Here is a 26076-nt window from a genome sequence, read left to right as displayed (position 1 = left end):
TGCCACCTTCCATGGAAAGCAAAAAATAACACATTTTAATATTTGCTTTGAAAATAATAAATAGATAAAATATACAGAATAATTTGCACAACACCTGTTGAATCCCTTCACAACCTTCACAAAGACACCTAAGAACTTGATGAAATATCACCGTATTTATGAATTGAAAATCCACTTATGCTGGCAGAAACACTGATATTAAGGAATGGTCCTGACAAAAGTAGTAAAAATAAACAAAAATAAATAAATAAAAAAGTATGAAATGCATTCAATATACTTTGAATGTTACTGTGTGGGAGATTTAATTCTTGAAAGTTAAGTTTCCACATTTTTCATGAATAAAAACGTCACCCTTTTTCTTGCATCAACCTGAAAACCCATATAGGCACCCCGAGCCCATAGAACAGAAGGCTTTTAGAGAGCGCATGCCGCAGAGCAGCAGAGCTAGTGGACAATAACGTTCAGGAGCAGTACACCTCTGATGTGCCAGCAGCATGAGAGAGGCGGAAGCAGCACTGGGCTTGTTTACAGGCTTAAATAAGCGATACGTTACACAGAAAGCTGTTTAAGTTGGTTTGGATAAAGTAGGAAGTGATTGAGCTTTTGCGCAGAGCATTTACTAACAGAAAGAACAGGTAAACGTGTGAAAAAAGTCGCTAGATAAAGATTAGCCTGAAATGCTAAGAGAGGTAGTTTTTTCTCAAATTGTGGTGGTGGGGGAAAGTGAGCCAAATGCTGTGGGGGAAAGTGAGGCACTGTCTCTCTTTCCCCCACCATGAGGCACAAGTTAAGTTTAGTCTTAAACATATTTTGATGTAATATTACATAACATATGTTTTATTTTAATGTCATACACATTGTAGAAAAGCCATCATGCCAAGGAAATACACCAGGAAGACGACCTGGGGCAACCACACAGAAAGAGCACCTTCTCATCTTTCCCTGTAACCTTCAGGGCTGGAATGTAGAGTAGGCCTAGTTGTAGAGTATGATAGGCTGATGTTATAATCCAGTTGGGATTCTTCTCCTGTGTTCTGGGTCCCAGGCTGTTCTCGCTGGTTCTGATTTTCCTATGCTTTGACCCCCAGACGACACAAGCTGGCTCTAAGGGTCCTGTGTTCTGACCCCCAGACTGTGTTCTAATCTAACTGGTTCTATCTTTCATTTGAATCTTATTAAAACCTTTTGAATTATAATATGTTGTATTTGATTTTGTTCAGAGTTACTTTCAAGTGTTTAGAAAATTTGCTTTGCTTAATTGACCAAACCCCATCATTCTTTTACTAGTCCGACATTATTTCTGGAATGTGTGGCTAGCTTTCAGGATTCTAACTGTTACAATATGTGTTGTTATGGTAGTTTCAGAGTGGAAAAAGTAAGTGGATCAGTTTACCCCACAGCTGGGTAAAGTGAGCCACATGACAACTTTTTTAAAAACAATCATATTTTCACTGCCCTTTGTCTTAAAAAAATTCTGCTAATGCCCATTTCTAGGAAACATCCTGAATTAATGGGAAATGTGTAAATTTGAGTGATAAATCATTTTAGCTCGCTTAGAGGGGAGCAAATGTAAAAAGTGGCTCAGATTACCCCGTTCTCCCCTACAATGACATTTAATGCCAGTTTATTTCATGACTAAATAACATGCTGATCTGACATAAAACCGCGCTGAAAAAAGCATGAAATGAGGCAGCCAGTAAGGTGGTTAATGTAAGAAATACATTTTGCAAGTAAAGTCAACTTAATTTTATTAAGTTGACTTTACTTGCTAAATGTATTCCTTGCATTCAAAAATGTATGTAGTTCATACAAATAGTATTCTTGTGTGGTCTACATAATAATTTTATGCAAAAAGTTGCCTTGACTTTTTAAAGTAGATCAAGCAAGATATTTTTATCAGTGCATTAGCCTCATCTCCAAAAGAGAAAACACCTGACATGGACATAGTGCCACGCTGACACATCTTTGGCTCTTCTTATATAATCTTTATTGCTTATGCAGCATGATTTAAATATGGAACCAAATGTCAAACATGGTGTCATTTATATTTAAACTTCTCCAAATTGCCCATGTAGGGTTCAACGTAATATTGTTTTTTATTGTTTTTTTTATTGGTTTCAGTAACCTCATCTCCAAAAAAGAAAATACCAAACATGAATATAGTGCCACGCTGACACATTTTTGGCTCCTTTAGTACTCCGGCTTGCTTATGCAGCATGAGTTAAATATGGAACCAAATGTCAAATATGGTGTGGTGTGGATAACTAATATCATTTGACATCTGTTTAATCCAGTGTTGTTAGCACTTAATTACATTTTGGATTTCAGTCTTGAAGTTCCATGTCCTGCTTTCCATTAAATGAAAGCAATTATATATATTACAGATATTTTTTTTACATGATTTATACGTAGAACATTTTTTATTTATATTTGTACTTCTCCAAATTGCCCATTTCCCAGTGGCCCTTGTTGTAAAACTGTTAACATAAAATAATGTTTTAGCTGCACTTTTCAGTTGTCTGTCTGATGCACAGAATAGAACAAAAATGCTTTTATTTTCATCAAAACAGATACTGATGCATGCAGACAATTCAGTTGTGCTAGTTCTTTATGAGCCTAACTACAACCCCAGGACATTTATATGATTAAATTTACATCCAAGTGTTAGTTTCATGCTTGGAAAGAGAAATTGGCAAGGTCGAGGACTTGGCTTAATCCATGTCTATGACACTGGCCATTCATAACACTTTTTCCAAAAACAAAGTTCAAGCTAATTTAAAATTACCCCTTTCTTCTAATATATTGGTCCAGGACTGCACTGCTCACTATTGTCAATTTTAGTCGCAAAGCAACAGGTTAACATCATGAAACTGCAGCACACATACAGTATTGAATGGGAAATTACAGTTCGAATTTGAACTTTTCACCCCACCTTCGAACGAATATTCGAATTTCAAATAAAAAGGGACATCCCTATTTAACAATAATAAAACAATCTTAAACCCTGCTGAATCAGAATTGGTTTAATTGGCAGGTAGGTTCACATATACAAGGAATTTGCTTTGACCAGATGGTGCACAAAATAAACATAAACATAAATATAGAGAACTATAAGGATTGTCTTCGGTCTCGTGTCTATGACCAAATCACAGCCGTGCTGATATAGAGGGACAACATAACTCCCTCTTGTGTGATATTGTTTAAATATGTGTTACGTGCCATTTGGTATGGGATTCAAATGTGTGGCCTCGGAAGTGTTTACTTAAAGATCTCCTATTATACTACTTTTCTGGTCTTAATTTCTTGTTAAAAACTGCTATAGAGCAACCTGACACGAATCACATCACAAAAAACCATGTAGATTTTCGGGAAACTCTTCCTCTCATCTGAGCGCGCACTGCAGTCTCTCTCAACAGTCAGCTTTGTGCTTCTCCGCTCCCTCCCCCCCCTCCTGCAATCCCCACTCCATTGTGATTGGTTACCTTCCTTCCGGAACACTTTCAGTGGCGCGAGCATGGGCGCGAGGTGCGAGGCAGACTTGAGCAGGGATGTGGGGGCATGTTGCAGCATTACCATACATGGAAACCTGATGGAAACATCCGCTTGTGTGGCGAAAAGAATGTCCGGAAATTCTGAACCGCTTTGAACACGTGACTTCTCGACCGGCTGCCCTAGTGTTTAGTGCTCTGCACAGACACCCCAGACGGTCAGCAGGGAATACGTCTTAATGCATGTACGTCATTATTTGATACGCTAGTATGGTTAAACATGACTATAAATCATTATAACAACGTTTATAGGTCATAAAAGTCAAAAAGTATCATAGGTCCTCTTTAACAGTCCATCTTTGCTTGTCTTGTGGAGATCACTTTTATTTCCGGGTGCTGTGATCTAGTTAAACAATTAACAGTAACATATTAGTAACACTTTATAATAATGTTAATTATAAATGATTCATAAGTCTAATGATTTACAAAACAGTAATATACATTTGTAGATGATTAATAAGTGTTATGTTAACATCACAAATGACTAACAAATGATTGTTATAATATTAATAAGTCATTTACAAACCTTTCTGCATCCCCCTGATCTAAAGTATGCATCAGGTACCAATGTGTTGTAGGGCTGTCCTCAACAAAAAGTGTACGAGTCCTATTGGTCGAATCTTGCCTATAGTCAACTAATCGTCCAATCAAGATAATTTTTTCCTGCTTATTGATCCATATTCTCATTTGCTACATTGGAACATCTCTTTCCTAAACCACACAAAGGGGTTATAAGACCCAATTATAGCTTGTCTTCTTGGGTTGGCATAATAACTTGTGTCTACCTTAGTCATTGACTCACACTTAGGAGATTGGTTAAAAGCTTGAGTTGGTTTCAAATCTTTATTACCAGTATAATAGGCTGATAGTTATACTATGATAGGTGATATATCGTGATAAATTAGGAGAAACCAAGCAATTCCATGTAAAATCAGACATTCAGCACCCCCATATAGCTGGAACAGAATGACCTTTGTTTCATATTTTGCAACTATTCGACTGTGAGATTGGCACAGTCGAATAGATGTCACTTTTTAGATGACTTACAACACATTCGTGATATGTAAACATAACACAAATAGATATTACTGCTTTTATTAAATGATTAGTTCATCATTATCTAATGACTTGTATAAGATTTATAAATGACTTATGCGTGACTGATAAATTAACATTATTATAAAGTGTTACCATTTATATTGCACTTTATATAAAGCCTTATAAATAACATCTTATGAATATGCTTATAATACTTTACAGACAGGACCTTCATATAAATTGTTACAAACCTAACATTTGCTTATTTTTGAAGACACAATAAGATCAAAATGACACAAATAGCAATTTAAGATCAAATGCATTTATTGCGGAATCATTCATTTCACATCATATTATATGATTAGAAACTATCAGCCCATTAGCTGGAGTGGTTTACTCAGCCGCCTCCTTTCCCTAAAACACACACAAATAACAAAGGGTTTGATTAGGTACAAAATACATGTTAAGTACTTTTTAATTTAAAATGTATTTTTCTGTTCCAAAACGCAGTTGTATATTTACCTTGCCAGAGTCACGGGTCTTTGCTCTCATTTTGTTGACCTGGGATTCTGCAATGTCAGCGCGCTCCTCAGCCTCCTCTAGCTCATGCTGAACCTTCCTGCACTTGGACAGATGAGTATTGGCCTGCTCCTCCTGGAGTAAGATAGAAATGGACTTTTTTGAATATCCAAAAGATCCAAAGCCTTCTATGTGTATGTTAAATCTGACACAACATCAAGTTTTTAGTGTTAAAAATGTATATGTTGTCCCTTACCGCCTCCTCAGATTGCCTCTTATAGGCCTTAACCTTAAGCTGCAACTTGTCAACCAGATCCTGCAGCCTGGCAACGTTTTTCTTGTCCTCTTCAGTCTGTTATACAAATAAAATTTGCATGGTGAAATGTTCTCAATGATATACATGTAGTAGATGTTTACATTTTAATCTTAATGTGGTTGTACCTGGTAGGTAAGCTCCTTCACCCTCCTCTCATATTTGCGGACACCCTTAATAGCATCTCCTCCACGTCTCTGCTCAGCCTCAATCTCTGCCTCCAGCTCACGCACCTATAGAACACAGTAAAGACATAAACTATCAATACTTTTTAAAAGTCTCGCTTCAGCTGTACAAACTCTTAACATTAATTTCTTACCCTAGACTCCAGTTTCTGGAGCTGCTTCTTGCCACCCTTCATGGCCAGGTTCTCAGCCTCATCCAAGCGGTGCTGCAGGTCCTTAACAGTGACCTCCAGGTTCTTCTTCATCCTTTCCAAGTGGGAGCTAGTATCTTGCTCCTTCTTCAGCTCCTCAGCCATCATAGCAGCCTAGAGGAAATAATGTTAATGAGAAATGTCTGGAAAAAGCACCTCTCTTCCTTTTTAAAACTAAAATTAAGAATACGTGAAATGTAAACCTACATCAGTGATGGCCTTCTTTGCCTTCTCCTCTGCATTCCTTGCTTCCTGAACAGTGTCATCCACTTCACCCTGGACCTGGACCAGGTCAGACTCAAGCTTCTTCTTGGTGTTAATAAGACTTGTGTTCTAAAAGATCAGAAATAAGTTATCACTTGCCTGACAAATATTTAGATTTGTAAATTAGTGGGGAAATGTTGAAAAACTGTTCACCTGGGAGTGCAGAAGTCCAACACGCTCACTGGCGTCCACCAGCTCCTGCTCAGCGATTTTGCGGCTTCTCTCTGTCTGTTCCAGAGCAGCTCTAAGTTCCTCGATCTCAGCTACCATGAGACCATTCCTACGGTCCACCATAGCAGCTTGTTCTTTGAAGTCCTCCTGTGCTCTGACAGCATCATCAAGGTGCAGTTGTGCATCCTAGTGAAAACATATCAAAATGAATGCCAACATTTAGTTATAATGACCACTGTGTAACAACTCTGTGTACAATACCTTCAGCTGTGCCTGGACATTCCTAAGCTGCTTCTGGGACTCAGAAGCCTGGCGATTGGCGTGGCTAAGCTGAATCTCCATCTCATTCAGGTCTCCCTCCATCTTCTTTTTGATCCTCAGGGCATCGTTCCTGCTTCTGACCTCAGAATCCAGTGTGCTCTGCATTGAGTCGATCACCCTCTGGCTATTCCTCTTGATCTGCTCCATCTCCTCATCTTTTTCTGCCAGCTTCCTGTCTACCTCACCCTTAATCTGGTTGAGCTCAAGCTGGACACGCAGAATCTTAGACTCTTCATGTTCCAGAGTTCCCTAATGAAAGAAAGAAAGAAAGAAAGAAAGAAAGAAAGAAAGAAAGAAAGAAAGAAAGAAAGAAAGAAAGAAAGAAAGAAAGAAAGAGTCAGCTCGGCTGCACAGCATTTATAATATGTTTGTCAATGATGGATTTATAATGGAATTCTTTTTTTAAGATCTCCTCTTAAATGTACCTCAGCCTCTTCAAGAGCTGTCTGGATTTCAGACTTCTCGGTCTCCACTTGCTTTTTGGACTTCTCCAGCTCATGGATGCTCTTGCCAGTCTCACCAATCTGTTCAGTCAGATCTGAGATCTCCTCTGTAGAAAGATGCATGTTCTATGTTGTTAAGACTGTATATGTGAAATATGGATGCTTCATTCTAAAACATCCATTAAGTTAAGTTAAGTTTTTATTAGTCAATGGTTACATTTAAATCTGTCCTTTCGCATATCCCTTCTCAAGTTACTACACTTCGGAGGGGTCAGAGCGCAGGGTCAGCTGAAGTATAGCGCCCCTGGAGCAGTTTGGGGTTAAGTGTCTTGCTCAAGGACACAATGGTAGAGATGGTGGGCACCGTAGACATAATACCAGCCTCTGCTATTTTTACCCCCCTGTCCGGGTTCCGGGGATTGAACCAGCGACCTCATGGTTACTGGTCGGCCACCTTTCCTCTGGGCCATCCTACCACCACCATGTGTTGAATAGAATATAATGTTGCAAAAACTCACGCTGCAGGTTCTTGTTTTCCCTCTTCATTGTCTCCAGATGATCCAGAGATTCTTCATAGGAGTTCTTCATTTTGAAGAGCTCAGTGCCAACAGAACGAGCCTCCTTCTGAGCTCCCTCAAGCTCTGCCTGAGCCTCCTCATACTTCTGCTTCCACTCTGCCAAGACCTGAATAACCCCATTGATACAGATCAGTTGGTCATTTAGTAAATGGTTGTATAAAAAACCTATATAAATATGTACATGTTATTGTATTGTTGCTATGGCTGGGACAAACAAAGTGAGTGTTGGTACCTTGTCAAAGTTCCTCTGCTTCTTGTCCAGGTTGGCAGCCAGAGCATTAGCCCTCTCCACATCAATCATGAGGTCCTCCACCTCACTTTGGAGCCTCTGTTTGGTTTTCTCCAGAGAAGCACACTTGGAATTTGTTGCCTCAATCTGCTCCTCAGCCTCCTGAAGGCGCTGGGCAAGCTTTTTCCTGTTTGAAAAGGTGCATTTCATCTCTTTGTGAAAAACTAGTACATGAATGAACTACATATAATTATATATTTTTTAGATACAAGATTAACATTACAATCGTTCTAGCCATTTAATTGTTTGAATTGTACTCACTTGGACTCCTCAAGCTCCTCAGTGCGCTGGATAGCATCAGTTTCATACTTAGATCTCCACTGAGCCACCTCACTGTTGGCCTTTGACATCCCACGCTGCAGCTCAGCTTTGGCCTCCTGCTCCTCCTCAAACTGCTCTCTCAGCAGGTCACAGTCATGGCGGGCTGATTGCAGTCCATGGGCAAGAGCATTCTTGGCCTTGTGTAAGAAATCATTTTCAGTTTGCACAGTTTCTAAATATCACACATGAATTTGATTTGTACACACCTAGCTTTTTCTTACCTTGACCTCCTCTTCAATCTGTCTCTTCAGCTCTTCAATCTGCTGTGTGAAGGCCTGTTTGCCTCTGGTCAGCTGGGACACAAGAGCTTCTTTCTCTTCAATTTGACGGCTGAACTCCCCTGTTGTGAAAAAAAGTCATGATACATTATTTTGTGTTATTTTGCTTAAATATACACGACACTTCCTCGACTGATTACTTATACATACCATTTTCTGTCAGGAGACGTGCTTTCTGTCCACCAATGTCATTCATTTGACGAACATTTTCATCATTCTTGGTCTTCAGTTCACTAAGTCCGTCCTCAAGAGTACGGCACATCTTTTCAAGATTTCCCTAATGAGGAAAACAGAGATCAGATCATGAAGTCATTTTTATCTAGAAGATGAATTGCCTTATTTTGCTATTCTACTTTGGATTTCTTTTTAAACATTAATGTGATTTGTACCTTTGCTTTTGCAACAGCCTCCATGTTGCTGGAGAGGTCATCAATCTCCATCTTGTATTCACTCTTTTCCTTCTCAAGCTTCTGCTTGACACGCTGGAGGTTGTCGATCTGTTCTCCCAGCTCGGCAACGCTGTCAGCCTGCTTCTTGCGAAGAGCAGCAGCAGTGGCTTCATGCTGCAGAGTGGACTCCTCAAGGTCACGACGGAGCTTCTGGAATTCAGCTTCACGCTTCTTGTTCATCTCAATCTGAGCAGAAGTTGCACCACCGGCCTCCTCAAGCCTCTCACTGATCTCTTCAAGTTCCCTGGAGAGGTCAGCTCTCTGCTTCTCAACCTTGGCACGAGCAGCACGCTCAGCCTCAATCTCTTCCTCCAGTTCCTCAATACGGGCCTGTTGAATGTAGGTGAGTTGCCTTTCAGTGAACTTTCGCTTCATAAACACAAAATAGATGAGGTATGTTTTATGTAAGACAATATGTCACCTGAAGCTCCTTGATCTTCTTCTGAAGCTGAGCACCCATTGACTGCTCATCCTCAATCTTGCTAAGGTACTGACTGATTTCAAAGTCCTTCCTGTGAGATTAATAGATGGAGTTCATGGTAGGAGTTCAAGCAGTGGAACACCTCATTCAAAAGACAGGTTTTTGTTCAAATTCACAAAGAAACTTACTTTTTAATTTTCTCGTCAGACTGCTGCTTGTCATTCTCAAGATCCATGATGCTTTCCTGGGCCAGTTTCAGGTCCCCCTCAAGCTTCCTCTTGGATCTCTCAAGGTCCATACGCAGCTTCTTCTCTTGCTCCAGAGAACCCTCAAGCTGAACATTCATATAAGTTATAAGTTATGCTCATGAAGAATTTTGCTTTGCCACTCGAAAGTGAATTTGTAAACTTACATCATCCACTTGCTGTTCAAGCTTGGTCTTTGCTTTGGTCAGAGTGTTGACTTTGTCTTCCTCTGCCTGAAGGTCATCAAGAGTCTGCTGATGTGACTCCTGAAGGGCTTTCTTTTCTTTAGTCAGCTTAGCCAGGCTCTCATCCTGAGAGGCCATCTCCTCGGTCAGGTTCTTCACCTATGTTTTTCAGAAAGATGTTAAATAGTAATACTCTAATGTTACTTGACCTGCAATATAATATTCATATTTTCAAACCTTGTTCTCAGTGGCATGCTTCTCCTTTTCCACTTTAGCCAAGGTAAGCTCCAGGTCATCAATATCTTTCTTGAGCTCAGAGCATTCATCCTCCAGCTTTCTCTTCTTGGCAGTGAGCTCTGCATTGATTTCTTCTTCATCCTCCAGTCTTTCGGTTGTCTCTTTGAGTTTGGCCTCCATCTGAATCTTACTCTTGATAAGTCCTTCACATCTCTCCTCGGCATCTGACAGATTCTCTCCTTCCTAATTCATTTCATGAAAATAGAGGTTAACAATCAATTCTGAAAAACTTAAAAAAGTAAAACAGTCGGTTGATGTCTACTTACAGATGCTACTTGCAGCGACAAATCATTCTTTTCCTGCAAGAGGGACACCATCTTCTCCTCCAGTTCCTTCTTCTTGGCTAAAGCAGTAGCCAGGTCTGTTGTCATTTTTTCATAGTTCTCCTTCATGCTAGCCAGCTCCTTTTCAGTTTCAGCAGACTGCAGCAGAGGCTTGATCTTGTAGTACACCTTCATCCATGGCCAGTGTTTCACATTCATGAATGAGCGGATGTTGTACTGGATTGTAAAGATGGCTTCCCTGTTGAGAAGAAGTTGCTGTTATGGAAGTGTTGTTTGTAATTTTCGTACCATTATTCAGAATTGATTGTTTTTAACATGCCTCCTCTCCATCATCTTCACAAATTCCTTTCTCATGACATAACCACGAGCCAGAGCCTGAGTCATTGTGACCAAAGTTGATAGCTTTTCATCTCTCATCTCCTCAAGGAGACCCAGCAGTCCGGCCTTGAAGAACACCTGAATGATGAAATACAATTGAATTAATATAGGATGAAGTACATAGTGAATACCCTTTAAAACTAACAAATTCCATACCAACTCACGTAAGTAACATACGGAAAGCAAGGTTCTTACCTTGGTGTGTCCGAATTTGTACTCATCATGAGGAACATCAATAGACCCAAGCAGCTTCTCTGAAGCCTTCTTGTTGTCAATGAACTGGCCCTCAGGGATGACACTGGCATTCAGCACTTTGTACCTTTTTAATCAGAGTAAATGGTCAGTGAGAGTATTTTCTTTTAATACTCTACATCAAACTTCTGTTAAAAGATACACTGTTACCTCTGCTTAAAGTCAGCATAGAGGATTCTGCTTGGGAAACCTTTTGTGCAGATTCTGATACCCTCCAGCACACCATTACACCTGAGCTGGTGGATAACCAGGAAGTTCTCCATCAATCCTATTAAAATGACATTTCTTAATTACATCTTTGAAATAATTAGTAAGTCTCCTTGTTGGAGCAGCACACAGTAAAATAAAACATATCAACAACACTAACAAATGTGTAATATATTATGTTGTCTATGTACCTGGAGTCTTTGACTCATTGGGAATCAGGCAGCGCACAAAGTGAGGATGGGTTGCCCTCAAATTAGTCATCAGCTTGCCCAAGTTCTCCTGTAGATCCAAAATGGTAACTCATGTCAAAACGTGCAACAATTGTGAGTTTTGGTATAAACTGAGATATGATTTGATACTATAATGTACAGTGTTAAACATTACCCTAAACTGCGAAGACACAGTCTGCATGGAACCACCCTTCTTCTTGCCTCCCTTCTTGGGACCGCCAACCTCTGTTGACAATTTTAAGTAGACATGTATTGTTAGAACAATAAATACAATTTACATGAACACATGCTGCTCTTATAAACATATACAGTGAAAGTATGTTTGAGTTTGCTAAAGTCAATATCATACCCTCAACAACAGGAGGATACAGAGCAGCCAGCAGTTTAACTGGGGACTTCTGGTACAGCTGGATAACGGAATCGTTGAGTGGATCCTTGTTCTTGTCCAGCCAGCCAGTGATATTGTAGTCCACGGTACCAGCATAGTGCACCAGGGAAAAGTGGGCCTCAGCCTTTCCCTTTTTTGGCTTTGGTTTCTCAAATGCGTTGCTCTTTCCAAGATGCTGGTCATACAGCTTGTTCTTGAAGGAAGTGTCTGAGGCCTTGGGGAACATGCACTCTTCTTCAAGGATGGAGAAGATGCCCATGGGCTTGAAAAAAGCAGGAAGAGGTATGTCATTAAATGCTAGATGTTGTCTAATTTAGACCAACAGAACAAATACATTTAATTTCAAAATGGAATCATTACCTTTTCAATCAGCTCAATACAGGCAGCTAAGTCCATGCCAAAGTCAATGAAATCCCAGACAATACCCTCCTTCTTGTACTCCTCTTGCTCCAGTACAAACATGGTGTGGTTGAAGAACTGTTGCAGTTTCTCATTGGTGAAGTTGATGCACAGCTGCTCCAGGGTGTTGAACTGTGAGGGGACAAATAATCAATATATCTTCCACACCACAATAATTATTCGGAAATCAATGGTTTAAGCTAGTGCTCTTTTGAAAATGAATCTTACATCAAAGATCTCAAAGCCAGCAATATCCAGCACACCAATGTAGTACTGTCTTGCTTTTTTAGTGTCGAGCTGCTGGTTGATACGAATGACCATCCACAAGAACATCTTCTCATAGATAGACTTGGCCAGGGCAGGCACTGAGTTCATCACCTGAAGAAAAAACAAAGAATATATATGATTTGATTCAGTTAGCTATTTTGTAAAATTATGGATTGCTGGTATTTTTGAACTACTTCCAGTGAGATAAGACGAAAGAATCAAGGAAAATACTTTCATATTTTACTTGATGTTATTTGTTAATAAACAAATATAAAAGTAGAGCTAATTCACACACGGCATCTGTTGATACTACACGAAGAGGGATTACACTTCTCAGTTTTCTTTTTCTTAAAGTAATTTTTTTTTAAACAGTATATACCTGAGGTACAGTCTGTCCCTTGGTGACATACTCATTTCCGACCTTCACTCTGGGGAAGCAAAGAGCCTTCAGCATGTCAGCGGAGTTCAGACCCAGCAAGTAAGCAACCTTGTCAGCATCTGAAAATATTTCAGAGATTTACAGTAAATACATACAGTATGTGACAGTGATTGGCCATCATGACAGATACCTTAGTGACTAGGACATGTATTAGGCCTACTGTTGTTTATAAGCTATGCACTTCGAGCTAACATGAAATTCTCACCCTCTGTGCCATCAGGCTCAGCCTGCTCCTCACGTTGCTTCTGCTTGAACTTCATGTTACCATGGTGAAGAATAGCACCAGTCATCTTGTAGATGCTCAGCTTCTCTTCATGAGTGAAGCCCAGGATATCAATAGCGTTCTATTTTCAAAGGAGTTGTCCACACAATAATCAATTTAGAAACTTATTTTAAAAGAGCAGTTCTGATGTTGCATTTACTGCTCATAATAAATGCCAATATTTTGAATTGAAGTTCACTCACATCAGTGGCATCCAGCTCTTCTTTGTCATCAATGCTCGCCACAGTGATTTGACCCATGCTACACATGGGGAAGTCGTAGGGGTTGGTTGTGAGGAGGGCCATTTCTGAAGATCAAAGAATTGTGAATAATTCAATGCATTGTCATGTATACAAATTAAATAAGAAAAAAAAACTTTGTGCATATACTCAATCTTTTACCAACTATCTCAGGTTTGTGGCCGGTCATCAACTGGAAGAAGATGTGATAGCCTCTTTCTTGAGTAAGCTGGTATGTCACTCTAGACTTCTCCAGCAGATCTACAAACATTGTTCATTCGTCACAGCCTGGCCAACTCGCAATTAAAGACATTTGTATGCTCTCTGAGGATTGTTACTTACATGTCTCAATATCAGCACTAGCCAGTTTGCCAGTTTTGCCGAAATGGATTCTGATGAATTTACCCTGTTTGTAACATAGGAATATTTAATGTCCCGGCACATGTGGAATTTCTATAGTATATGTTATAAAAATCCCTCCGTACTTACAAAACGAGAAGAGTTGTCATTCCTAATAGTTTTGGCATTACCATAGGACTCCAGCAGGGGATTGGCTGCAATAATCTGATCCTCCAGTGACCCCTGTAATTTAAATAGAAAATTGATACCAGAAAATTACTATTATTATAATTATTTTCCATTGAAAGATATCACGTTTAAATAAGACTTAATTATACTCATACAATAACATAATCACACCTTTGAATCGTCCCTCTTCTGTCCGCCTGATACTGAGATTGTTGCAAAGTACTGGATGACACGCTTGGTGTTCACAGTCTTTCCAGCACCAGATTCTCCACTGGGGATAGACATAGACTTATAAGAATGTCTTCAAAGTATTTGATCATTGTAAACAAAGTCAACAAATATGAAACTTACGTGATTAAGACAGACTGGTTCTCCCTATCTGTTAGAAATAAAAACAACAGAATTTACTATGTTTTTCTTGCAAGTGAAAGCTGATGAAATGGTAATTTGTATATTAGAGTTGTTATAATTTACCAGTATTCATGAACTGATAAGCGTTGTCAGAGACAGAGAAGATGTGGGGTGGAGCCTCCACACGCTTCTTGCCTCTATAGGCATTTACAACCTCAGTATCGTACACTGGGAGCCATTTGTAGGGGTTCACAGTGGCACAGAACAGCCCAGAGTAGGTCTGAAAGTAACCATAGAGATTCAACAGTTAACTTTAAGATTCATACAAGTGTAGCCATTTTCAGTATTTCTCTTTTCTCATTAGGCAGATTGTCTTACGTAGATCATCCATGCTGCATAACGCTCTTTGAGGTTATACAGCACAGAGGCTTCATTGAGATGGGTCATCATGGCCATGTCCTCAATTTTGTCGTACTTGGGAGGGTTCATTGCAGTGACCTGTGATTCTTTAACTACCACCTCCTGGAACAAGACATTTGTCACGATGAGAACTGATCATAAAACATTCCTAGATTACTTTTACTTTATGATACTAACCTCCTGAGTGGTCAAGACTTTGACAGTGACTTTGTCACCATCCCTCTTGAGAATTTGTCCTTTCAAGTACAACTCCACCTTATCTTCCACATAGCAGGCAGTCTTGGCGTCAAAGGGCGAGGCTTGAGCCTCAATTCTCTCCCTCTCTGTCTTACGGAGGTAAATGGCAGCTTTGCCGTAAACCTCCATCTCAGCGTCAGTACTCATGGTTGCTGGTTACTTCTGTAAGGTAATTGTAAATTTGAGTATTCTTATTCATCTTTTTTTAAAGGTGCAGTGTGTAATATGACATCATCAAGAAAGTTCTAGAATGCAACGCTCCCTAGGTAACCCCACCCCTTTTGAATAATAACAGAAGCTACAGTGGCCTTCAAGGACAAGAACAATTCTAAATTTTAAACAATGCACCTGATGACATTCCAACTATGACACTTTCAAGATGGCGGCACTAGGCCTTGGTCCAAAATATGCAGAAATATGGACATATATGAGACCCTTTCTAAGGAAGAAAATAATAATTCAAAACATTTTTTTCAGCTATTATGCACTACATTAAATGTACTTATGGATATTATAATTACTTTCTACAAAATCTGCTAGGAAATAAAAGCCAAAATTCTACACACTAGAATAATAGACATTAACAAACAAATCTATCTATCTATCTATCTATCTATCTATCTATCTATCTATCTATCTATCTATCTATCTATCTATCTATCTATCTATCTATCTATCTATCTATCTATCTATCTATCTATCTATCTATCTATCTATCTATCTACAAAGACTTAACATTTGCCCATTCTAAATATTTTCTTGAGTTGATAGTAATAAGAAGAACAATAACCAGGTAAATAACAAGTAAATGAAATGTTTCACACAAATTATAAATGTAAGACAGTTAAAAGAGCTTCATACCTGAGCCTCTCTCTGTGAAAAATCTTTTATATTCCTCAATCCTGTTGAAAACATAATCCATATATTCAGATATTGGTTAAAGTTTGGCAAGATGTGCTTAAGAAATATAGTAATTACTTCATATTTTAAACAAATTCATCAAATCGTGATTACTTCTAAAATCTCCAGAGGAGATGAAACACACACTTACCACAAGCTGGGGTAACCTACGGTCCTCACACACTGCTCTCTCCGGCTGCCACACTGCACATCTTTGGCTCCTTTTATATAAACTTTATTGCCTACGCAGCATGAGTTAAATATGAAACCAAATGTCAAACGTGGTGTCATTTATATTTAAACTTCTCCAAATTGCCCATGTCCCAGCAGGGTTCAACGTAATTTTTTTTCCCAACTTGGCAAGTAGACAAGCTTTTTACTGGCCCGAGAGCCAAAAAATATAAACATTTTCTGAATTTTCGTGATTAATTATTAAGTACAGTATTTGAATTTCCCTTTAATTTTGGTTGTTTCATATCCCAGTTACACATCTTTGGCTCCTTTTATGTAATCTGGCTTGATTATGCAGCACAGTATACTATGTAACCCAAGGCGATATGTGGGGTGGATAACTAAATCAATCAAACGTTATTTATAGAACACTTTTCATACAAGTAAATGTAACACAAAGTGCTTAAAACAATCCACCCCCCCTCCCACAACACACCCCGATATATTCATACACGCAAAAACAATCATTAGAAATAATACATAGAAGAGAAAAAATTAAAATAAAAACACATAGAAAATAAAAGCAGACTACATAAAAATAGGCTATAAAAGATAGATAAAAAGGTTGTTTAATCTAAAAGATAAAACAAATAAGTTCTGTGATTAAAAATCTTGACTAAAAAGGTAGGTAAATCATTTGACATCTGTGTAATCAAGTGTTTATGGTACTTAATTCACTATGCAAACATGTCTGAACTGCCAGCAAGTCACTGCAAAATTGAGTTAACCTACTAGTTTCACTACTCATCCACAACACTGCAAACACAAATTGGTCAAATTCATGAAAATGACAAAAGGTGAAACATTGCTTCACCTTCAGTGTGAACACACAAACTAAACTTATTTGATTGTTATGAAACATGTTCAGTAAACAGCTACTAGCTACAGACAGAGCAGACATATTGGTCAGTCATTCTTTATTGGTTTTATACACACTGAAAAAAATGATTCTTAAAGGATGTAAATGTTACACAATTTCATATGTAATATTAACAATGAAAATATATGTTTGTATCTCTACAAAAACAAATCTAGTCCTGGACTTAATCTGCATGTGTTAGTAGGCCTATTATAAGACATTGTGCATTTCCTCCACAACAAGATAAATTTACGTAATCCCAGACAATATTTTTATGTAAACCCCCACAACGAGCAATGATCTTGTTGTGTTTACACTCTTTGAACTGTGAAGTTGGAGGATTCAAATCTTCTCTTAATTGGTCAACAGCTCTTGTTCGGACATTTTGTCAGTTGGCTGAACGTGGATTTGACTGAAGTTTAAGGTAAGAATAAAGTTTGCAGAGCAATGTTAATATGTATATCATATGTATTTCTAGTATTGTTTTGGCTGGTTACATTTATTTTTTTAAATATGATAAAAGAGGCGGCGCCCTTAGCTCAGTTGGTAGAGCGTCCCCCCGGGCCGGGCCCAGCAGCAGACCCGGGTTCGATTCCCGCCCGCGGTCGTTCTCTGCATGTCACTCCCCTCTCTGCCCTGTTTCACCTCTGTCTCTCTGCACTATCAATAAAGCATAAAAATGCCCCAAAAAATATCTAAAATAATAAAAAAAATTAAATAAAAAAATTATAAATTAAAACTATGAGGGTAAAAAGTCCAGTATTGACTGCAGTTTAGCCTTTGCCACTATTTTAGCTTTATTTTAGCCAGTCATGTTATCTGAATGTATGGAGTTGGTTTAGCCTGCCATGTTATCTGAATGGAGTTATTTTAGCCTGCTGTGATATCTTAGCGGCGCAAATTTAGCCCGTGGCTCAATATTTTTTCTGCCTCGTTAGTTTAGCACCGCTTGCTTTATGCCGTTAGCTTAGCTGCGTTTGACATTTTATGATTTCAGTCTGCATTTCTGCTTGAATTGGCTCATTGGTTTTCTCGCTCTTGCTTATGCGTTTACAATACACCAGACCCGCACTGCGGTTTAAACCCACATACACACGATGAATGGTGTTTTATTATCTATCTCAGCATTCAAACGGCAATGCTAAAAACCGTTAACACGTTTGGCGGCAAACTTTAAGGACGTCATCACTGGTATTCGCGTGCGACTACGGTGCAGAAAGCGTCATTCTGTTCTCAGTTTGTTTTCTGAGACAGGCAAGTTAGCAAAGAAAAGGGGGAGTTTCTGCTGTTATTAACTGTAAGGACTAGCTGTGGAGATCGCTATACAGGTAAAGCACAGACTGTAAACCGAGGCATTTTTAATTTAATCTGTGTTCTTTGTCTCTGGCAAGACAGGACTCAACGCTAAACGTAGAACTCATTCCATAACACTTTCATATGATATGACCACATCGAAGGATAATAGACTACATTGCCAACTGAAATAATGTATGGATCTGGCCATTTTTAACCATAAGGACTAATGTGTTGAGGTAAACAGTGCAGTCTGGGCTACATGCTGCTGTCGCAGTTTTCCTGTCCGACATCTAGCTAACTAACTAGCTGTCACACCGTATCGCTTTGTGTACAGTAGCTGTTTACAGTCGCAAGCAGCTGTCTAGAAAATGGCTGCGTACGAGCTCAAGCATAAGCAAACTTTTCAAGCGTCCTGGAAGAAGAAGTTCCCCTGGATTATACTCAAGAATGTGGAGGAAACACCGACTATGTTTTGCAAGGTTTGCCTTAAGTTCCCATCAACGGCGGATAAAAGCGGTTAGTTTTTTAAAGGAACGTCATCTTTTAGAAAGCAGATGCTTGAGTGTTATGATAAGAGCAAGCAGCATCTTGCTTGCATGGCAGCTAAGCGGGCTGCTGATAACCCGTCCTTCGGTGCCTTGCCGGTTCTTTTTAGTAAACAGAACGCTGAGGCAAATCAGGTCATCGCAAAGCTGATAACCACGGCGTATCACGTCACGAAGACCGGACAACCATTTACCCCAGTGTGATTGCTCTTTAACAGGAGAACGGGGTTGGGCTGGGTACACAGTACCACACTGACGTGGCTTGTCGACGGTAAGTTGTTAATTTATCAGCCTTATGTAAAGTTGCACTGTTGTCATAAGTCAGCCAAACTCGTAGCAAAAATAAACTGTGAGAAGCAACCGTGTTATGAAATGCAAAGCTACAGCCCGTTTTATTTTGAAAATCCGGAGCTCCAGAAAAGTGCAGGCAGTTTTTTTTTTAAGTTTTTTTTTATATATATATAGACTATACTAGTTGTGTGATTAGAGCTCTGTTATGATGCTTTGGTTCAAGGTGTGTGTGTGGCTGTGACTTTAAAAACTGTGGCTGAATGAATTTGGATTAAAGCCATCACATTTTGTAGTAAGATTCATGAAAGCTATCCATTTTGTCTCTCTTAAGGTTTGCCATGGTCATATTTGATGACCTTTGGGAACCATTTTTGAGCATCCTTAAGGCCAAAAAGTTCTTCAGTGTCCTGGCAGACGCTGCCACTGCTGTGAGCACCCGTAACCTCGAGGGGGTGTACGTAAGGATGCTTTTGGCAGTAGAGGAACTTGAGCATGCTACTGCAGTTGGGCACCATTCAGCTCTTTATGCAGGTAAGCTGAAACTATTTGGAAATAACCTTTGTTCATAAGCATAAATAGATGTCAATATGTTAAATGGTAGTTTAAAAATAAATACATCATTAACTTGTCACTCTCTACAGTATTTCAGAAAGTTGGCCTCCCAGAGTGGAAGGAGTGGTTAGTTGGCTTTGGATCGGATGGAGCCCCAGTCATGGTCGGGAGGCGAGGGGGGGTCTCTACTCTACTCCGGGAAGAAGTCCCCCACCTCATCAACATCCAGTGCTTTGCCCATGGGATGAGAGAATGAAGACTTTTTGTGTATTTCTGAGAGCTGGTTAAATCCTAATGTTCCTACTGACCTAATTGACATATCAGGATACACATGCTATAGGAGAGATAGGGCCAAGGGAAGGGGAGGGGGTGTTTTAATTTATATTAGGGAATATTTTAAATGTGTAAAGCTTGAACTGAACCTGAATTTAGAGTGCCTGTAATGCTCTCCCCTAAAATGAAATTTAACATTGTTGTGCTTTATAATCCCCCATCTCATGATGCAAATGTCTACAATGCACTGAAGAATCTTCTCTCTGTTGTCGATAACTGTCATGAATGTATGTTGTTTGGGGATTTTAACATCAACTGGTTGGATAAAAGTGGTAAATCAAAATTAAAATCAAAATTAAAATCAACAATGGAGAAATTTAAATACAAACAGCTGATCAGTAGACCTACTCGAATCACTAGGAAAAGTGAAACCCTCATAGATATGATTTTTACAAACAGGCCAGAGCGGGTAACAAAAACATATAATCTAATAAATGGCCTTTCAGATCATAATATGATACTGATGGTACGAAAGCTAACAAAAAAACGCCTAGTACACCACAACAAAACAGAAAATCTAATTCTAACAACTGCAATTCCCAAGTCAAAAGTTGGTGACTTCGAGCATGACTTGAGTGAAATTAATTGGGAAAAGGTAACTAAAGAGCCAGATCTAAACCTCAGTGCCAACAACTTTGTCTCGACCCTTTGTGATCTAATTGATAAATACACACAAACCTGGAAAAGCAGACCCAAGAAATTATCTCTTCCATGGGTCAACAGTGATATCATTCAGATCATTAAAAAGCGAGATCTTGCTCTTAAAAGGTCTTTAATAACAAAAAACAATACTGACCACCTTATCTTCACAGGCCTGAGGAACAAAGTAGTGTCTGAATTACGAAAGGCCAAGACCAATTACTTCTCTAAACTCATTGAAGAGGCCAATGGTAATAGTTCAAAACTGTGGCAACATATAAACAAACTGACCAACTCCAGCAAGCATAAGCACCCCAAAATAACCGGTCTGAAAGTAGGTGATACTTTTATCCATAGCAATGAGTCCATTGCAAATGTTTTTAATTGCTTTTTTATTGAATCTGTACAAGAGCTGGCAAGTAATTTTAAAGCTACAGAGTCATCTTCTGAAGAACTTGACAATGCTCAGTCTGACTCCTTTTATATTAAATTGGTATCTCATGATAAAGTTAAAAAGGTGATCACAAATATGAGTAACTCCAAGTCAAAAGATATTCATAATCTTCATGCTGCATTAATCAAGAAACATCAGAGCTACCTGTTAGAGCCAATCACTTACTTAGTTAACCTGTCTATACAAACCAAAATATTCCCAGAAAGCTGGAAAACTGCAATAATTACCCCTGTCTATAAATCAGGAGACAAGGACATAGCGAGTAATTATAGGCCTATTGCTATCCTCCCTGTTGTCTCAAAGGTTCTGGAGAAAATTATAGCTGAGCAACTAATGGAACATTTAGAGTCTAACCAGGGTAGTGTGGGTCGATCGCGTGGCATTCTTAAAAAAAAAAAATAATAAAAAAAAAAAAAATTATTTAATTTAATTTTTTTTTTTTTTTTTTTTTTTACTATGAAAGAGCGAACGAGCCGTGCGAGCATGCGCCGACGTTCGGTGGAGGGAGAGAGGACACCACTTTCTAATTTGACAGTGAGCTAACCAAAGCTAATCCAAGTCAAGGAAGTGGAGAGGCTTCTGCACTGTGACAAATTCTACTATGTAAAATACAGCCAGAGAGAGGAAGACTGTTCACACAAACAGACCACCACATATTCTAGTGCAGGGGTGTCTAAACTACTAAACTTTTTTGCATTTCTTAGTTAACCCACTAGTGCAGGGGTGTCAAAACTGATTGGGCTGTGGCACATTTTAAAAATATGATGTAATATGGCCCTTTTAATTTTTAAATAATTTAAATTCACTCATTATATTACAGAGAAATATGTCCCATAAAAGAAAAAGAGCACCAAGCCCATCCCAGAGGACCCTGCATAATATTTTATTTTAAATTAATATTATTATGGGAAATTCATGTGTCCTTCTCCAATAGCTTCCAATTCATCTGACACAGTGTCTCCATTTTTTTTCATATAAAATTCTTCATCTTTAGCCTCTTAATTTTCCTCTCAAAGTGCACCAGATTCATGCATTTCACTTTAAAAACTTTAAAAAATCTCCCGGGGGGGCATACCCCCGGACCCCCCTTGGAGGGGCGGGATCTCGGCTGGCTACTATTTTCACCCAGCTGGACATTGGACGCAAAAGCAGAAAACACTGGGTGTGTCAATGGCATTTAACAAGAGGGGGGGTGTATCTGTTTAATGTGCAAGTAAAGTGTTGCCGTGAAGAAGGATTACAATTTACAAAGACACTATGAAACTAAACATCAGAGCAGCTATGTCCTGATAAATGTGTTATTTTTGCAAAGTGGCCTGGCCCTTCGTAGATTTTTCTGTGTGTGGCCCTCAGTGAAAATTCAATTCTGCACACATTTTTCCTCTTAACTGAGAACTGTACCATACAGAACAGGGGCCGTATTCACAAAACATTTTAAGGCTAAGAGTAGGTCCTAACGTGCTGATTTAGGAGTAACTCTCAAAAATAAGGGGCGTTTCACTCCTAATTTTAGGACTCCTAACTTTTTAAGATAAGTGTAATTCACAAAGCATTTTAGCGCTAAAACTAGCTCCTAAATCTATGAAAAGCTAAGAGTCCTCGAGAGGACTCCTAAGTCACTAAGAGTAATTCACAGACAACCATTTGATGGCATTTTGGAGAGATTTAATGATAGTGAGCTTAACAAAAGGTACCTTTAATAACTGTGAGGGTTTAATGATCTTAGTGAAGTTATATTTAGAAAGTATAGACACATTTATATGTATTATATTCATATAATTCATATATATATTTATTAAGTTCCTTTTCCTGCAGTTGCTTTGGGTTTACGATGCGCTGAAAGTTACTGTTGGTGTCACGTTTGGGTTTAATTTCGTACTAGAGTAGGCCTATAGCCTATGTGGCGCTTCGCAGCATCTCTTCCGTTCCACAGGTCCGCTGTCTGTATAGGTGCGCGTCTCGCCTTTTTCCTTCCGCATGCACTTTACGATTTCGCCGGCTGTTGTTTCCAAATTGTGAATTTCCTGGTTTGTCGCTGTCTGACTATTGCTGCATAGTCGCCGTTGAGAGAAATACAGTGAGAGTGCATGGCGTGCAGCTGTTCAATGAGGATATTTGTCCCGATTCAAATCATTGTAAAATGTAAAATGAATAGACCTATGTGGCGCTATTGTAGCCTATAGGTTAATAGTGAACGAATGTGTGGGAAACCCTGCAGTATCTTGGTTTCATGTTAAATCAGTGTCACTTGTCATTAATTGTATTAAAAACTCTTAACTTTAATACAGCGACACGATAGATATCTCCCACAGTGTTTCTATCATAAATTCACTCTTTGCTCTCATTCCCTTTCAGCCAATCACTGTGGGCATAGAAGGTATGAACATGACGTCATCCATAGCAACAGGGTCAACCCCGCCCCCTTATCTTAGTTTAGTAGTCCCTCCCATTCCTTAGTAAAAGTTGGTCTTATCAGCTTTGTGAATAGGTTTTAAGAAATTACTCCTTACTAAGAACTTTTAGTGCTCCTTAGGAGTACTCTTAGCGCTAAGATAAAATGTTTTGTGAATACGGCCCCAGAACCGTGACTTAAAAACCAAGGTACGTACCGAACCGTGACTTTTGACCCCTTATAGTAGGTGGTAGTTCACTTTGACTTGGTCATTTTAAAAGTAGCTCACAAGCTGAAAAACAGTGGCCACCCCTGGTCTACATAATAATTTTATGTAGAAAGTTGCCTTGATTTATTTAAGTAGATCGAGCAAGATATTTTTATCAGTGCAGTAACCTCATCTCCAAAAGAGAAAACACCTAACATGTACATAGAAAATGTCTGGCCCAACTGAATTTGTAATTGAATAGCCCTGATGTACATAGTGCCACGCTGACATATTTTTGGCTCCTTTTATATAATCTGAATTGCTTATGCAGCATGAGTTAAATATGGAACCAAATGTGGTGTGGATAACTAATATCATTTGACATGTTTAATCGAGTGTTGTTGACACTTCATTCTGACATTTTGGATTTCAGTCTTGAAGTTCCATTTCCTGCTTTCCATTAAATGAAAGCAATTATATATATTACACATATTTTTTTTACATGATTTATACTATAGAACATATTTAATTTATATTTACACTTCTCCAAATAGCCCATTTCCCAGTGGCCCTGGTTGTAAAACTGTTAACATAAAATAATGTTTCAGCTGTACTTTTCAGTTGTCTGTCTGATGCACAGAATAGAACAAAAATGCTTTTATTTTCATCAAAACAGATACTGATGCATGCACACAATTCAGTTGTGCTAGTTCTTTATGAGCCTAACTACAACCCCAGGAAATGTATATGACTTAATTTACATCCAAGTGTTAGTTTCATGCTTGGCAAGAGAAATTGGCAAGGTCGAGGACTTGGCTTAATCCATGTTAATGACACAGGCCATTCATAACACTTATTCCAAAAACAAAGTTCAAGCTAATTTAAAATTCCCCCTTTCCTCTAATATATTGGTCCAGGACTGCACTGCTCACTATTGTCAATTTTGGTCGCAAAGCAACAGAGGAACATCATGAAACTGCAGCACACAGTAACGAATGGGAAATTACAGTTCGAATTTGAACTTTTCACCCCACCTTCGAACGAATATTCGATTTTCAAATAAAAAGGGACAGCCCTATTTAACAATAATACAACAATCTTAAACCCTGCTGAATCAGAATTGGTTTAATTGGCAGGTAGGTTCACATATACAAGGAATTTGCTTTGACCAGATGGTGCACAAAATAAACTTAAACATAAATATAGAGAACTATAAGGATTGTCTTCGGTCTCGTGTCTATGACCAAATCACAGCCGTGCTGATATAGAGGGACAACATAACTCCCTCTTGTGTAATATTGTTTAAATATGTGTTACGTGCCGTTTGGTATGGGATTCAAATGTGTGGCCTCGGCAGTGTTTACTTAAAGATCTCCTATTAAACTACTTTTCTGGTCTTAATTTCTTGTTAAAAACTGCTATAGAGCAACCTGACACAAATCACATCACAAAAAACCATGTAGATTTTCGGGAAACTCTTCCTCTCATCTGAACGCGCACTGCAGTCTCTCTCAACACTCAGCTTTGTGCTTCTCCGCTCCCTCCCCCCCCCCCCCCCCCTCCTGCAAACCCCACTCCATTGTGATTGGTTACCTTCCTTCCGGATCACTTTCAGTGGCGCGAGCATGGGCACGAGGTGCGAGGCAGACTTGAGCAGGAATGTGGGGGCATGTTGCAGCATTACCATACATGGAAACCTGATGGAAACATCCGCTTGTGTGACGAAAAGAATGTCCGGAAATTCTGAACCGCTTTGAACACGTGACTTCTCGACCGGCTGCCCTAGTGTTAAGTGCTCTGCACAGACACCCCAGACGGTCAGCAGGGAATACGTCTTAATGCATTTACGTCATTATTTGATATACGCTAGTATGGTTAAACATGACTATAAATCATTATAACAACGTTTATAGGTCATAAAAGTCAAAAAGTATCATAGGTCTTCTTTAACAGTCCATCTTTGCTTGTCTTATGGAGATCACTTTTATTTCCGGATGCTGTGATCTAGTTAAATAATTAATGACTTGATTGTATCTTGAACTGTTTCCGTAAGTCCATCGTTCCCCCGTGTTTATTTATTTAGTTATTTGATAATCCCAATTTAGACATTTTATGGGATATAACAATTATGGGGGCTCATCCGGTATTACCCAAATAATATAAAGAGTAGATTTACAGTAACATATTAGTAACACTTTATAATAATGTTAATTATAAATGATTCATAAGTCTAATGATTTACAAAACAGTAATATACATGGGTAGATGATTAATAAGTGTTATGTTAAGATAAAAAATGTGGTGTAAGTCATCTATAAAGCTTTTAGTAAATCAGGACACACTCAGTAACAAATCATTGTTATAATATTATTAAGTCATTTACAAACCTTTCTGCATCCCCCTAATCAAAAGTGTATGCATCAGATACCAATGTGTTGT

General features: G+C 38.8%; 1 protein-coding gene across 1 annotated transcript; it reads right to left on the bottom strand.

Moving 5' to 3' along the window:
• Positions 1-4869: 4869 nt before the first annotated feature.
• LOC307258073 (myosin heavy chain, fast skeletal muscle-like) lies at positions 4870-16030 on the bottom strand. The gene is made up of 41 exons (XM_080037475.1): positions 15989-16030; positions 15799-15839; positions 14878-15099; positions 14659-14802; positions 14404-14560; positions 14281-14308; positions 14101-14200; positions 13891-13983; positions 13744-13807; positions 13564-13662; positions 13366-13469; positions 13106-13244; positions 12841-12959; positions 12423-12572; positions 12156-12326; positions 11757-12057; positions 11562-11632; positions 11369-11456; positions 11121-11238; positions 10914-11037; positions 10660-10796; positions 10323-10578; positions 9997-10239; positions 9742-9918; positions 9518-9663; positions 9330-9420; positions 8849-9238; positions 8610-8736; positions 8403-8521; positions 8122-8318; positions 7804-7987; positions 7512-7677; positions 6976-7100; positions 6491-6799; positions 6212-6415; positions 6002-6127; positions 5738-5908; positions 5547-5651; positions 5362-5457; positions 5109-5240; positions 4870-5000 (listed from the first exon to the last, which is right to left on the bottom strand). Exons 3-41 carry the CDS (start codon positions 15082-15084, stop codon positions 4980-4982), a joined length of 5799 nt encoding a protein of 1932 aa, XP_079893601.1. The 5' UTR covers positions 15085-15099; positions 15799-15839; positions 15989-16030; the 3' UTR covers positions 4870-4979.
• Positions 16031-26076: the final 10046 nt, after the last annotated feature.

The sequence above is a fragment of the Ammodytes marinus genome (assembly GCF_949987685.1).
Source record: "Ammodytes marinus genome assembly, chromosome: 2".
NCBI classification, from domain to species: domain Eukaryota; kingdom Metazoa; phylum Chordata; class Actinopteri; order Uranoscopiformes; family Ammodytidae; genus Ammodytes; species Ammodytes marinus.
This window is presented reverse-complemented; position numbering and strand designations above follow the sequence as displayed.